General features: G+C 40.8%; 1 protein-coding gene across 4 annotated transcripts in view; it reads left to right on the top strand.

Annotated features, from left to right (window-relative positions):
- LOC119484813 (protein sidekick-1-like) overlaps positions 1-16,799 on the top strand; it is a 291,651-nt gene that overhangs the window by 225,387 nt on the left and 49,465 nt on the right. For all 4 annotated transcript variants that reach the window (XM_037763916.1, XM_037763915.1, XM_037763914.1 and 1 more), the window contains 6 exons: positions 874-972; positions 2,682-2,873; positions 8,900-9,021; positions 9,112-9,224; positions 11,586-11,736; positions 14,916-15,156. In XM_037763916.1, the coding sequence (XP_037619844.1) occupies positions 874-972; positions 2,682-2,873; positions 8,900-9,021; positions 9,112-9,224; positions 11,586-11,736; positions 14,916-15,156 (918 nt within the window). The remainder of the gene's footprint in view (positions 1-873; positions 973-2,681; positions 2,874-8,899; positions 9,022-9,111; positions 9,225-11,585; positions 11,737-14,915; positions 15,157-16,799) is intronic.

Raw genomic sequence — 16,799 nt, 5'->3', positions numbered from 1 at the left:
GAACTGAACACAAAGAACACGATCAGCGTCTCCTGTGAATAATAATGCAAGTGTATTGACTTGCTCTGAGTTCAGTCCAGCTGTTTCTCTGTGTGATGCACAGCTGTGTACACAACGTTTTCTCTCAGGCTCTTACTTTCTTTTTGTCTACTTTTTAATCTTTTTGTTCATAGTTTCCCCCCCTCCCTCCCCCTTAATTTTTTCTCCACTGTGTCTTTTTAAAGGGAATTGATTCATATGTTTTCAGGCATACTGGTATTTATAGCCTTCTGTTCCATGGATAAACATAATAGCTGCCACTCCCAGTTGCCAGTACACATGCACACAGTCGCACCGTCAAATAAACACAATAGCCTATAGGCAGACAGACAAGCAATTATTAACAACCAGCAATTATCGAGTGGGAAAGGGATATTAGAAGCCGTGTGTACACTCACACACAAACACACACGCATGATCACACACGCGCATTCCCACACAGCTGTGGACTGGTATTGATTGGGTGCTGGGCGTGTTGCAGGGTTAACGGTGGGTGTAATTCTTGCTTGATGATAGCTTTTTGCGTGCGTGTGTGTGTGTGTGTGTGTGTGTGATTGTGTGTGAGTGTTATTGAATGTCTTAGATGAATAGCTTAATCGCTCTGCAGGGAGAGCGGTTAGAGAGCCATACATGAAATGAGAAACGACAGGCTTGCGTGCACCTGAGTGCGTGTGTGTGCATGGTGGTCAATGCCGATGTGATTAGGAGGTGGTGTGTGAAGCTGAAGAGCAGTAAGTAAAAGGCTGAATAGACAAGAAGCTTGTGTGGAGGGATGCTTTCTTAAAAAGAAGTTACAATATTACTAATATTATCTGATGTATGTGTTTTTTTCAGCACCTGGACCCGTCCGCCAGCTGAGCTTCGCTGAAATCTTGGACACATCACTCAGAGTCAGCTGGGCAGAGCCTGAAGACAAGAATGGCATCATCACCGGTTAGAGCATTTAAATTTCAAATCTCTTTACTCATCAGTCCCTCCACTGTTTACATCTTCCCTCCATAATCAAGAAACTTCAATTTCACCACGTTATTTTCAGTCCCACTAACAGCTGTGATGATAGAAGCTTAAATTAGGTTCAGTTAGTTTGTTCTTTCCAGAGAGTAAAACACACAGTGATTAGACTGAATTGAATTGAATATACTTCATTTCGAACATTTCAACAACAAAGTGATGAACATATACAACAGACTTTCAATAAGCAACACAATCTAACATTTCATGTCTGAAATGGAGTAGGAGGAAGCAATATGACTATCTAGTCTTACCTCCAAGATACTTATTCATCAATACTTAACAACACTAGCCAATCAAGAATGTGAAAAAGAAAAAAAATGAAAACGAAACGAAAAAGAATTTGGTGGTCAAAGGTCACAACGTTTTTAGCCATAACGGAAGGATTCATATGCTTTCACACAAATGTCTAACAGGATAAAAATGATGAAGTGATGACATTTTGAACAGACATGGATGTTAACTACAACTTGACTGGTTGGCGGAGGCATACAACTGTGAGGTGGTTATTATAGTTGTATCTTTTGCAGTCTTAAATTCCACCAGATCCCTGATTTTCAATGCATGTGACTTTAAAAACAGTTTGTTAGTGTGTTCGCAATATCCAACATTGTTTACTATCCTCATGGCTCTTTTTTGTAGTATGCTTAATGATTGTACTGTGCTGTTGTAGGTGTTACCCTCACACCTCGATACAGTTATTCAGATACGGTAATACCAGTGAACTACACTTTATGATCCAGTTTGTAGAATGACTAATTAAGTTAAAAAGTGCGCATCCCCTCGAGGCAGCAGTGAGGGAGGAACCCCTATAGTTACTTCAGTATTCTCCACTTCATCTTTATTTTCTGTCTGGCGTCCACAGACATCCTCTTGTCTCAGACACCGTGTTTGTGTACAACTGATTCATCATCAGCTAATCCCTTCTCTCTGCAGCTTGTCTTTTCACATTATCTCCAACATGCCCTCATCCCACGCCTCCCAACACCCAGGGTGTTGTTTGTGTGGTGCATCACAGAGCTCAAGGCACCAGCCCCCCAACCCCCTTCCCAATTCATTTTGCCTCAGCTCGTCCATGGCTCTGTTTGACAATGGTGCTGGTGAACACAACAAGCTGCTCTGAATTAAGGCACTCCACTACATCATGTGTGTCTGTGTGTTGACACCATGGCCGACATTTATCAGGCCACCTACACAATGAGATCACAGTCTAACAGCACAAGGCTGCAGTGGCTTTCAGTCAGCTAACACTCTCAAAGAGGAGTGGGAAAACTGTTATTCAGTCAAGGTCACCTTGCACATTTACTCTTTTCTCCTCAACCTGCTTTTCATCTAGCACCTGGTGAGCACAGAGACAGATGAGGGACCGTTCACCCTCTCCAGGGCTTTACTCACAAGTGGCCTCACGCACACACACGTTTGAAGGTGGTGGAGTGTGATGCATGACTGTAGAGATGCGTTGGGACAGACGAGATTTTGACTGTAGTTACCCCCTCCCGTACTCTCTTCCTCCTTTTTGGCTCTGCACCTCTCATTATGTGTGTGCTTGTGCATGTGTATGTGTGTATACACACGTCTGCTCGTGACTTTATATGCCTTTATTAACCCAGCGTGTGCTCGACATCCCGCAGGTTACGTGTTGTGGTGGGAAGTGTCTGGCATGGAGTCAAGTCGTGAGGAACGTTCACTGTCCAACTCCACCCTGCAGCACCAGCTGACCGGCCTCACCTCCACCACCGCGTACACACTACAGGTGGCAGCGCTCACCGCCGCAGGACGGGGCGTGGTCACATCCTCCACCATCTCCACTGGAGTCCCACCAGGTACAATAAACACACACACGATGTTAAAGCAAGATTTTCTCTTGTGTGTGCATGCGCGTAGCAGAGTAAATATGACTGATGAGCTCTTACGATGCCATTGTCTTTCCTCAGGCTGATAAGTGGCTGTTACTGTGCATCCATGAATCATCACCCACACAACCAACACTCACATTCACATCACAGTCACACACAAGAGTTAGTCATTTACAGCATTTTAGAGAGCGGTTAAGCGTGTGGTTTATTTGTGTGTATACCATGCGCACGCCACGCTCGTGTGCTTGATGAGTTTGTATGATTGGACGAAGGCCAAGTCGCAATCATTATTAGTGCTGATTAACTGCAAATGGCGAAGTGGAGGGAATGCAGCGAGGGGAGAGAGAGGGCAAGAGACAATCAAAGAACAGGACTGAAGAAGGGAGAGCAGATAGAGAAACATAATGAGGGAAGAACAGAGAACGCAGGAAAATGCAATCTCCAAAGAACAGAAGACCAAAGTCTCTCAGAAATGGACTGAGAGGAAGTGGAGGAGGAGTGAAAAAAAAACTTGGCTCGTACAGCAGGATTTCTGTCCTAACATTTTCTGATTACTAATTTATGAATAAAAGCAGAAAAAGTGAAAGCAAGATGGATACAGACAGTTCTTAGATTCAGAGGTTATTCATTAATTCATGAAAGCAAAAGACTGAAGGAAAGACGGAGGACTGAAGATTAGGAAAAAGAACTAAAGAATGAGCAGAGAGAGAGAAAGAGAGAGAGATCCACCGAGCATAGATTCTTGTCTTGTTTATTTATTCATGTATTCATGGAGTTGAGAGAATTTTGTCATTCATCTGAGCAAGGCGGCTGATATCAACATTTCCACATTATAACCCTTACAAGTTTGCTGCATGCACTTACACAGCAATGGTGGTTGATAGCTATAATTTGTCTTTTGTTGCACACATGTACCTCTCTGTATCCAGAATAAATATTGTCTGGTTTCCATAATAGCTGGACCCATTCATGTTTTATAATCCTTTTAATCCTGAAATGCGGATGCAGAATGGGTCCAAACTGCCCACATGCTGGGACAGAAACTCATTGTTGTGAATTGGAAAGCCTCCTCTGCACTTACAGCATCTCTGTGGTACAATTGGGTAAACTAGCTGCACTAGAAAATCTTCCATCAAGGTTAGTCATTAATGTGAAACTCTGTGTCCAGAAGTGGGGGTGATATCCTGCTTACTGTATATGTATAGGGGTTAATAGGGTTGGACCGTCATTAGGCCAATACATCTTAAAGGGATAGTTCAGGTGTTTTGAAGTGGGGTTGTATGAGGTACTTATCCATAGTCAGTTTATTACCTACAGTAGATGACGGTCGGCACGCCCCCAGTTTGGAGAAACAGACAGGAGTACCAGCACAGGAGTAAAGCAATGTACTGCTGTGGACGGGGGCAGCAGCAAAGCCACCTAAAAGAATGGCTCACCTAAAAAAAATGATAACAGTTTAAGTGTACTCTATATTTAGAATATTTTCACTGCTTTATGTATAGAACACCATTGTTGGTGCAACATTTTATTTATTTATTTATTTATTTATTTATTTATTTTCTGTATTTAGTTGTATTTACTATTATCTATTTTTAGTTATTTATTTTTATTTTGTATGTATTTAAATTAAAGTATTTCTATATTTTAATTTCCCTATATATATACAGTGTATACAGTATATCCGTATATATATACAGTATATATATATATATATACTGTATATATATATTCTTTATCTATTTCTCAAATAAAATGTGAATCGGTAACAAACAAACAAACCTTGAAATATTACAGTGGTGCTTCTAAGCATTATTAAGCACAACTATTATACTGTATACCTCAGGAGGTAGAGCAGTCGTCCACTTATCGGGAGGTTGGCGGTTCGATCCCTGGCCCCTGCAGTCTACATGTCAAAGTGTCCTTGGGCAAGATACTGAACCCCAAATTGCTGTAAGTGTGCGTGTGAATGTTTATCGCTCCAGAGGAACAGGTGGCACCTTGTATGGTTGTCTCTGCCACCACTGTATGACTGTGTTTGTGAATGCTGTCTTGTGTTGTAAAGTGCTTTGAGTGGTCGCTACAACTAGTGAAGTGCTATATAAATGCAGTCCATTTACCCCCATAGGTTTGGTTCATCAAAACACTAACGATGCACATATCACAATAAACACAATAATAGTCATTCAGTGCTAACTAGGGATGTCACGAGATACGATACAAAGTCAATGCCAAAATTCTGAAAACAGTTCTCGTTTTTCTGCAGTACCGCAGGTACCGGGGGGCTCGAGACTAACGACGTCTAAAATCTGAAAGGAGGCAGTAAACTCACTACTGACATATCAAGGGGACGCTCCCTATTTTTTCCCTGATAATGAAACATTGTGAACAACAAATCTGTGTTGAAATCGGCAGGAGGAGAGCTAGGTAACGTTAGCTGTAAGCAGCCGGTGGGCAGCACAGTCCTGCGGAGCTACGGCTCACCATTGAGTTTCATTATGATTCATTCAAGTTCTATTCTGTAAATGTTGTCATGATGTGTTCAAATCTTGAAAAAAAAATTAGTTTTTGGCGAGAAACCTGAATAAATACAGTTCACAGCAATATAGAATAGATATTAGAGAGGGAATTATGACTTGTTTAACTTAACAGTAGCTCAAAGTGTGTTTGTTTTTTACATCTGTCACAATACCAGAAATCTAGTAGTCGATACCAATACCAGTGAATTTCCACGATTCTCGATATCCAATTCGATACCACGGTAAAGAAAAGAAAAAAAGGAAAAATTGACTTTATTCCTCAGTTATAGCTCAATGACTGTAAAAAAAAACAGCAGAGGCTGTACACGAACACACGCACTCTCTCTCTATATATGTCCTCAGATTTCAAGCAGTAGTTTAAATTCACTGACATTGTGACAGACCATTAGACCATTAAATATTTATATAAAATGGTAATGTTATATTTTGGTGACACAGAAAATCACCACAACAAAAGATAGAAATTGAGTTCAGTTCAGTTTTTTCCCTCAAGAGTGAATCCTCTTCTCAAACAAATCAATAAAGGATATCTGAAAAGTAAACAAACCCAACATCTCGACGCTGTTGCATGGCCCTGTGTGTGTGTGTGCGTGTGTGCGTGCGTGCGTGCGTGTCTCTGTGTGTCAAACTCCGACACAGAGAGAGCAGAGGACAGAAGCCTTCCGAGAGTTACGCCAAATGGAAAATCTACCCGCATTTGGCGCTTGGTAATTTCGGAAAAAGAGTACCGTCACCTTTTAGAATTTTGGCATCGACTTGGTACCGAAGTATCAGTTCTCGTGACATCCCTAATCCCTAGTGCTAACATGCATTTTATCACTACTAAAAATAATTACAATTTCTCCTCTTTTGGGATAAATGTGGGGTGAAAAATGTACAAAAATATTTGCCATAGATAGGGGGACCAGGCTTAATATTACGGGGGAAATGATCCCCTCTCGCCGCCCTCCCTGCTACAACTGCCCCTGAAATATTCTACAAAATCTTTCTGTACTGATGTGTGTACCACACACGCCGTTTGGTTTAACACATCGGCTTTACAAATCTGTATTCTGCCATGTTCAGCAAATATGATGCTTCTGACGCTGCAGTAGAATTGGATGGATTACAGCAGATCACACCAGAGCACTTACACCATCCAGAGATACCAAGTATCAACCAAACACAGCGAAGAGAAGTGGTTGAAAAGTGGGTCTGAAGTGCTCTGTCTTGTGATGAGTGAGGCAATTTAAAGCAAAGTGGATTGTGATGATTTCTGATTATGCAAATGTCATTAACAGAAACAAGCTGTCATGCATTTCTTTTGTTAGGACATGATTAAAAAATTAAAAAAAACATCAACAAAAACAGGATGTTAGTCTCCAGAGCAGTCTGCCTGACCAAAGCCAAGTCAATTCAACAGCTGTCAGTGAGGAAGTCTATTCAGAGGCAGCTATAAATTGAGTGTGGCATTTGAAAGCTGGAGTTGTAAACCTTTCATTGGAATATTTAGTTCTGGTTGAAGTGTGCATACAAAACGTATTATTATTCCTTTTTGATTTATTCCAGGTTAACAAAAAAAAGAAAAACTCACCACCAGGAGAAAATAATAATAGTTTTCTGGTTGCTTGTTGTTGACCAAATTCAGTGCAGCTCTCAGCTTGAATGTGACAGAAGCAACTATTCAAACGTTTAGTCGATGGTGTTTAGCAGTACATGCCAAGGAACAAACTTGAGAGAATTTTCTTCGTACTGTAAAACTGAATTACATGATTTCCAATTATTTTTTCTGCCAAGTATTGATACTGTTTGTACAATTCGACAGTTGGGGAAGCGAATTGCTGTCTAATTATGTTTCCTGAACAACTTATCCTCACAAAAAAGCTTTTTAAAAGTTTTTTTTTCTACATTTTAATCAAGTATTCTTTATTGGGAGGAAGGAAGCTGTGAGATACAAAGACATGTTAGACTTAAAATACGATATGCCAGCGCTGTGTGGACATGTATGTACTTTAGATCAGTCCTTCGCCAAATAAATTTGCAGAATTTCTTCGATCGTCTTTAATGATTTATATCTGCAGTACACCTTTGAGCCACATGACGCAGCCTGAATGTTCGTATTGTTCTGATAATTGTAGCCTACTTATAACATTGAATTTAATATGAAAGGCTGGCGTGCATTGTGTTTGTTTTACTGATGAGAGGGAAAAAGCAAGAGCCTGTTAACTCCGCCTAAATGCATCTATTCGATTTATCCAATACATCTCCTCGACATGACTGGTTTACCTATTCACGATAATATGAAGTGATGAGGATATGACGGTAAAAATGGTCAGGAACGTTCATTTATGCACAAATTTGACTTATAGACTATTGTGAATTGGGTCGCGATGGTTTGTAATTTTTAAAAAGTGGGTCCCCAGAAAAAACGTTTTGGAAACACTGCTTTAGGTTTATTGAAATGGATCAAACATTTTGGATTTCTCAGCCAAGCCCTCGCTTGTTTTCAGCTTCTCTTTTCTTTCCACAGTGGTTGTGCCATTCAGGCTCATTGCACACTTTCTGTCTCTCATTATTTCCATGGAAATGGAACAATGTTAGAATAAGAATGGGTCAAACATAATTTATGTGGCTTGCAGCCTACTTGGACATTTATAGGCCTTAAATGGACTTCTGTCAACTGCGCATTTAATTCACCTCTCGCCTCCACCGCTGTACAGATTTATCTCTCTGGATTGTATTGTTGACCTTGGAAATATGAATTAAATTGCTCCGACCGAGAGAGATATACAGCTGTGACATAAGTGCCTGTGCTTTAGTAAAATTAACATTTTTCTTTCTGTGACCAATCTTTTTTTTTTTCATTTTTTATGGCTAACATGGGCACATAGACACATTTAAAAAAAAAAAAAAAAAGTCCTGGAAGCAATTTCTTGGCTCACTGTTACTTAAAGCCTTTATTTTTTTAATTTAAATCATTATTGGCGACATGATTTCCTTCTTTTTCTCTTCCTATTATCAATGTAATTGCACATGTATTAGAGATGAGCCTTGCTGCAGTTCTGACAACCATATTTTTATCCCTTCACAGAAAAGTCTTTATAAAAACATTATTTGTCTTTCATTCATTCCTTTTGATCTATCCCTTTGAAATAATTCACCATGCTGTGATGCTACAGTCCTTTACTGCTTGAACAAAGCACTTGTTTTTGCTAATAAATGCTTATTGCGCCCGGCTGCTGCAGCACCAGGTGGTTTTATTTCAAAGAATTTGTAACTCGCTATTGAAATATCACACATAGCATTATTATGAGTGCAACAATCCCACGGGGTTTTGGTCAATGAATATTTTATATACCTGTAAGAATACATAAAATGCAGTGGTGAGAAGTGACCTGATAGTACGAGCTGCGTGGTAGCAAAACACTTCTTCGTAGGTTTGAGTAAAGCAGTATTCTATCTGTTTTCTATCTGCAGAACTTCCAGGTGCACCATCTAACTTAGTCATCTCCAACATCAGCCCTCGGACAGCAACACTTCGGTTCCGCCCAGGTCCGGATGGCAAGACCGCCATATCACGATGGATAGCAGAAGGACAGGTGTGTGTGTGTACGTTCGTGATCTCTGCTGATTCTGAAACGTGGCTGGAAGAAAACTATTCTGTAACATACGATATCCTTCATGAACAGGTAGTGAAGGAGGATGGAAAGGAAGAGGCATGGAGAGTTGTCTACCAGAAAGACAACCAACCAGACGCAGACACGCTAGAGATCCCCGACCTCACTCCGTTCACTCAGTACAGGTGAGCAGCAAACATCCACAGCCTATACAAAGTCCACACATACACCCACCCACACAAACTCACTCACACACATCTCACTCTCCGGCAGTTTCTGCAGTATTGCAAGACTCAGGTGAAGTTCGATAAATCACACAGACACACAGAGAGACAGTTCCATCTGAGACTTTTCTGTTTGTCAGCACCTTCACAGCTGCTGCATGCAGATCCTTATTACCCTCCTGCAACTAGCTAGAGGGAAGGAAGGAGTGGGGAGGAGAGGGGAGGAGAGTGGGAGGAGGGCAGGGGAGAAGAGAGGTGATGAGAAAGCGGGAAGGGCAGCAGAGAGCATTAAAGAGGAGAAGAGACAAGGAGAACAGGAAATAGAGGAGGAGAGAGGAGTGTCTTTAATCCCTGCTCAAGGGCCGTGGGGAGTCTGCAGTATATAAACGTGATCTATCGTCACTCTGAACAGCAGCAACACTTCCTCCTCTTTCTCTCTCTCTCTTTCTCTATCAATCTCTCTATCTATCTTCTGTATGTATCAGTCTATGTGTCTATCTCTGCCTCTTGCTCTCTGTATCACTGCCTTCATCTGTAATGGGATTGTGGTGTGTGTGTGTGTGAGCACATGTTGTACACTCACAGGGATTATGTTGTCACAGGCGACACCAGTGGGACATTAGATGAAGTGATGCACTTGTCTGTGTTTCATATCCCCCGCTTTAAGTCCCTCTTTACACCCTGCTCTCCGTCTCCCCATACAGGGACCAGAACTCATAGATGTAGTCTCTTACATGCACTCCGCACGCTCACACGTTTTATCACTCGCACCCACACTGAAGCATGGCTGCATTTAGAAGTAACAAAAGTAACAAATGCTCCCTCGTGGCTGTATGCTATATCTCTTTTTGTGACTGAATGTTTGGCATTCTCTGACAACTTAACAATGTGTGCCAGTGGCCTTTTTTCAGAAATCCTCTGGTGGAGAGTTCCAGCTGAGGGATGCCATCCAGTAAAATATGTTTTAGTTGTGAGGGAAATAATACAAATATAACAATGTCCAACACAGTTTTGTCTTCACTATTACTGTGAGGTCTGGCTGTCTTGTTGACATGTCCTGTTACGCTATGTGCTGTATGGGTCCATTGGGTCAGGTGATCTCTTCCAGCTGTATGCTGATGAAAATAACTGCTTCTACAGTAACACTGTGTAATCAGTTGAAAATATTAGCTACCCACCGCTCACCTTTGAAAACGTAACCCCCGTGTCCAACTTTAGACCTGTCTGTTATGAACAGACTTATTATTATTTGGTCATGTTGTGTTTAAAATTGTACTACAGCAATTTAGTATAGTAATTATAGTCATTAGGTTGGGGGGACTCAAAAGAGGCAGAAGAAAAGTCTAAATCAAAGCAGTGGAAGCTAGTATGGGTCAAGCTCATAGACTGTATATAAGAAGTGGACGTAGTCACCATGACGTCACCTATTGGTTTGTGGACTGCTGTTTTGAAGCCTCGAGTTCGGCATTTTGCCCGTCGCTATCTTGTTTTTTTTGCAACCAGAAGTTACACAAGAGGGTGGAGCTAAGTACAACAGAACGCTGAATAAGACATTTTTAGGCAACCAACAAGGTTATAATTAACTTTCATGGAGTGAAAACACGCTGTGAAAGGGTTAAAGTTCTAAGACGAAGACACGGACAACTCCCAGACCGGACAACGCCGTAGTAGCGACCTGTCAATCACAAGGTAGCCAAGCCCTAAAGCATACCCTGCTTTATGGTCTATTTGACTCTAAATGGGACCATAATTTACTAAATAAACATCATGCTGTATTGAAGAAGATTTGAAACTAGCGATTGAGACCAACCCGCATTTTGTGGGCTTTCTGTTATAATCTCCAAACCTGTCGATTACCGATTGGGTTGTCGATTGGGTTATTTTTTCAAATTTCGGAGTTCACCCTCCAGAGGAGCAGTAGACCTCACATAACCATTTCCACAGGTTGAGTAGTAGTCCTCGGCAGTAGCTCAGTCTGTGGTGACAGAGGGTTGTCAGTTCAAGTACCCGCAAGGACCAAATACGGAGTCTGGTAGTTGGAGAGGTGCCAGTTTGCCTCCTGGGCACAGCTGATGTGCCCTTGAGAAAGGCACCGACCCTCTTAAACTGCTCCCAGGGCGCTGTATAGTGTAGCTGCCCACTGCTCCTAATATAACACTAGGATGGATTAAATGCAGTAGCTAAATTTCGCTGTGTACAATGACAATTAAATTGGATTTACATTTTTACATTTCAAATTTCCTCATGACAAATAAACTAAACTTGATGTTGTGAAATCAGCGGAGTGTCCCTTTATGTAAATGTGCTCTCTGTTCTCACCAGGTTCAGGATACGGCAGGTGAACATTGTCGGCTCCAGTGCCATGAGCGCCCCCTCCAGGCTGATTCAAACCCTACAAGATGCCCCTGACACACACCCCTCCAACCTTACCCTTCTGTCTGCCACACAGACCAGCCTGCGCTTCACCTGGACGGTACTGAAACACACCCACCCCCACACACACACACAGATATACACTTACCTCTATAAAACAGTAAAGCCTCTCTCTGCCCCTTTACAATCATTCAAATAGTGCTAATTTGACGATGAGGAGTTTCTTTGTGCTTCTTTGCTCTATATCTCCCGTGTACTTGCTCTTATTTTTATATCAGTGCATGTGTGCGTGTGCACTCACCAGCAGCAGGACTGAACAGGTTGATTAGCTGACAGCCTATAATCAGTGTCTCTCCTTGTTATCAGTGCTAACGCTAATCTGTCACATTCTCCATTCAACGCGCGGACTGCTAGCAGCACAAACTGCAATGTAATTTTCTCCTTACTGTCTTTTCTTTTTTTGCTCTTGTTCCTGCTCTTTATCCTTCTCTCTTTCCCTCCCTCTCTCTGTCTTTTACTCCCCCATCCCCCCTTCTATTATAACATAAATGGGAGCAGAGTACTTTTCCATTTAAGAGTTGGAATGAGAAAAAGAGCCTGTCAAATCAGACACAGACACTGAGGCGCTATGGGCTACCTGTGCAGCATGCTAATGGGATTTTACCTGCATGTTAGCGCCCAGCCTGAGCTATGCTAGTTTTTTCTGCTTTAATGGAACCATCACAATGGTTTTAGCTAAGGCTATTATTCTAAGCTGCATATTAAGGGTAATAAAGCTAATGTGACATTCTGTATTATGGCTCCTAAATGCTAAGCTGAGCTAAATCACTGGGGTATTTAAAACGGCTGGGTGTTTCACTTCCTTATCTGCAGCGCAGCACAGAGCAACCACTGTACAATGTTGTTTAAAATCTTCTGTGGAATTATATGCTGTGAACAAACTGGACTTCTTACTAATGTGATTTCAGGGCACTGAAGAATAGGTGGCTGTAGCTGTAATGCATGATGACATGGTGGTTCACGGGGCAGCGTAGAGAGGGTGAGATGACAGTGAAAAAGTATGGACAGGAGAAGGAGGGAGGGTGACAGGAAATGAGAGTGGAAGCAGAAAGAGGATGACAGAGTGTGAATAAAACAGGGAAAAGAGGGTGATAGAGACAGAAAGATCAGGAGATGGAATGTCAAAGGGGAGAAGACAGTAAAAGGTTTTTAGGATGTACTTTAAAGTTGACGTGTCACATAAATAACCATATTCTTTAGAGCTACGTAATGCCTTTTCACTTGGGAATGTGTGTGTTTGTGTGTGTCTGTTCATATGACATTGTGGAGACCTAAACTTGATATTCCACTTACGTTGTCGGGACCCAACTCTATTCTGGGTCCATTTTGATGTTACCACCGCAGGGCACCAAAGTTCAGTCGGTCCCACTCATAGTGGCTTTAAGGGGAGACACCACGGGTGAATAGGGGGAAAAAAATAACTAATAGATATCACCATGAAACTTCCCCAGGTGATTACTTACATTAAGGAAGTTATTTTTTGTATTACATGTTTTCTGAAATTTGATGTTTAAATATGTAAATGATGCATTATATTATGAAATACGCACCAATCTGTATACACTTAAAGCCAGGTTCAAAATTCGTGTTTCATTTTGTTGACATATTAGAGTCAAAGGTTTTCACAGAGGGGATTTTGGATATCCCTTTCTATTGCTCCATAAATCAGAAAATAGTGTCGACTGCCATAAAAAAAAAAACAATTTTCGCCATGTTTTTAGGAATAAAATGTTGAATTTATCAGACTATGAATGATATATGAACAAATCTCTCAGAAATCTGCAGACGCAAATAGACAAAGTAGTAAAATAAACACCTAAATGTGTATTTTGAATGTTTTCTTTCCACTAGTCTGAAAGAAGACATGTTATGGAAGCAAAATACTCCAAAATCTAAAAATTGACCAGTGCAAAAATTATATTTTTGCCTGGGTCGTCTCCCCTGAACAGTTTATTTAAAACCCCTTAAAAACCTATTTTCTCAATCAGCTTGTTACTTTGAGTGATGGGGGTCCTACATGCTCTCATAATTTTCACAGTTTTATTAATCAAACCACACACACAGAGTCCTGATGAGTTTTATAGTATTGCATTAATAATAAATAGTATTGTGTTTAATAGTAAATTGTGTTTTTTTCTGAATTTTGACTCTGATTGTTGTTTATCTAGTTATGAATATTTAATATCATAGAAAAATGGGGTTTTTTTTATACTACGTATACTTGTTCTTAGGTATGTACTGTATGTGTGTGAGTGTGCATGTACAAAATGCATGTGTGCTCCTCTAAGAACCTGATTTCCTCATAAATACACTGAGGGTATAGTCATACTGTTCATAGAGCAACAAGGTGCTGCATGTTAACCAAATTATCATTTTATTAATCACAATTTTACCAAAATTGGTTTCTCGTTCAATCATCCTTTCAGCTCTTTCTCTGTATGGATAGTTCCTCATCTCTTTATTCTCCATCAATCAGAGTCAAAATTAATTACATTCACCAAATGCAGTGACGGCACAGGGTGGCCAACTGCTGACACATTATAAGATACTTGCACAGTTCAGAATTGGCACACTGGCACTCATTTATTAAGCTATTGTGGATGAAGGTGCACAATATTAAAAAAGTTCTGCTTTGGAAATTGTCCTGAAAATAGCAGATATCTTCTAAGCAGACATACGTTTACTTTTAGTCATCTTGTGCTAAACAAGGTTTTATGTGTTCCTTTATCTGTGCTGTCTGTTCTCACCAGGTTCAGGATGCAGCATGCATTTACGATGCTTACACGTTTTGTTCAGCAAGATAATCTCCACAAATGAACACCACTGATGATTTTTGAAGTGTGAACGCAATCGGCAGAAGTAAAAAGCTGACATAAAGCTGGCTATAAAGGAACTACACCACACACAAATACACAAAAAAGCTTCAAAATTCACAAGGGAGTTATTTATTGTTATAAAAGGTTAAAATCTCTTCAGCTTGTGTTAACCACAGACCTTAGTTCAGGCATCTAACTAAAAACCCATTGACTTTTGGCTAAAATGCTAACTCATTTCCGGGCTTTAGGACTCATTCCTGCAGCTCTCTATATACGCGGTTTTGACTGTAAAGTATGGCCATAATCACAATAAACAAACTCACCACAAAAACTAAGAACGTTGAACAAGAATAATAAATTATCTCTCCTTAATCTGCTCTTTTTTCTCTTTGTTACCCTCCAGCCTCTTCCAGAGTCAGAGTACAACAGTAGTCCAGAGACTGTGGGATACCGGCTGAGAGTGTGGAGGACCGACGGCCAGGGGGATGACAGAACAGAGGATGTGGAGAGAGCAGGGGGGATCAGTGAGACCACAGTAGAGGGCCTGAATCCTTGGACCCAGTACCAGGTTCAGATACAGGCCTACAACTCCATAGGACCTGGACCGTGGAGCAACACTGTCGCCGCACTCACCGCAGAATCTGGTAGGAACACAGACCTCCTTCACTCCAGTTTCCTGTTTGCAAGTGTCCAACAGAGCTGTCTGGCCAATATGGTATTAGTAGGGAGTAAGAAGACAGATGGATGAGGAATAAAGTGCCCGATTACCTCCCTGAGTCCCCCCTCATCCTGCCACCTCTCTCTGCCCTCTACACTCTCCCTCTATTTCAGTGAGGGGAAGATTGACTGAGAGTGGGAGCGGGAGGGGCAGATGATTGAGATAAAATCGAAGATTGGTTCAGAGAGTGAAGTTTCACTAAGCTGCGTGTGTGTGTGTGTGTGTGTGTGTGTGTGTGTGTGTGTGTGTGTGTGTGTGTGTGTGTGTGTGTGCGTGCGTGCGTGCGTGTGTGTGTATGCGCGCGCACTGGCGTGTGCGTGCGCATGGGTGCACTTACATACCTATCCAACAGTGGACCTCGGCATTGTTACACATTCATCAACAATGACCCGGGGAGCCAACGGGGGACGTTTTGGAGGTCCGCTGTTGGTCACGTTTTAAATCAGTGTTGCCCTTCAAGCCCCTCTGTATTAATATGTAAATTGTGTTGGTTGTTGTGCATTTGACTGTTAAGTCTTGGCCACACAAACACACACACACACGCACACATCATTTTATGCACAATATTGGGATGAAAGGTTCATATAGAATAACTATTTTTATTCTTCAACTCGTCAATAAATATATGTGTCTTTATACTATGTCTAACAGGACAGTGTGATGTTCAATCAGACTGAAGTGCTGCTGTTCAGGAGAGCCTCTAGTCCCATCAGGGAAGTCTGTTTTTCCCGCCAAATTCACCATATAACATAGTTTTTCAGCGTGGCAATGAGAAGTTAAACACATAATTCATGACAGATCCCAATCACACAAGATATGAAGATGTCACATAGGTCATGGATCTTTGACAACATCACTTAAAGTCCCTGTGAAATTAAAAAATACATTTTCCCAGTTTTAATCCTGTGCCCCTGTGCTAATTGTTCATTTACTTCTCGTTATACGCCAAAATTATGTAAAAAAAAAAAGAAAGAAAAAAAAAAGAAACAGTATTAGAGTAATTTTACATCAAAATCTGATCAAAATCTTTTCTCTTCTTGTAAACAGCTTCAAATGATTGATGACTCATCCTGCACTCTGGGGCGTTTACAAAAAATCATCCAATAAAATAAGACTGGCTATCTATAATATGTAATAGATCTTTAGCCTGATATAAATATATGGAGCAATAAACAGACTGCTTAATATATTTTGTCATATCTATTATCAATTTTGTTATCAGTGTTAAATGACTGCTGTCATGGAGGTTACTTTTTTCTTTTTGCTGTCTTTAATGAGGATGTTTTTGTTACATCATTTTCTTTGTCGACACAATGGGATTCTGTTAATTGAATGATTGTTTTGATGTTTGCTTCACATATTCTCAAAACTGTGGCTCATGTCTCCAAATTCAGAATATTAAAGAAAAACTGCATGAAGTGGCACCAGCAGGGTTTGCACTGTTGGGTCATTAAATTATTTATACTTTAATTAATCAGTTTTGTTTATGTCATACTGAGTTAACCAAACTTTTATTATGCTATAAAATCACAACAAATAACACAAATGTCATCTCCTATTTGCAGGGCA

Source organism: Sebastes umbrosus, chromosome 3 (genome assembly GCF_015220745.1).
Source record: "Sebastes umbrosus isolate fSebUmb1 chromosome 3, fSebUmb1.pri, whole genome shotgun sequence".
Taxonomy (NCBI): Eukaryota; Metazoa; Chordata; class Actinopteri; order Perciformes; family Sebastidae; genus Sebastes; species Sebastes umbrosus.
Note: the sequence above shows the minus strand (reverse complement) of the source record. Positions and strands in the feature narration are given on the sequence as shown.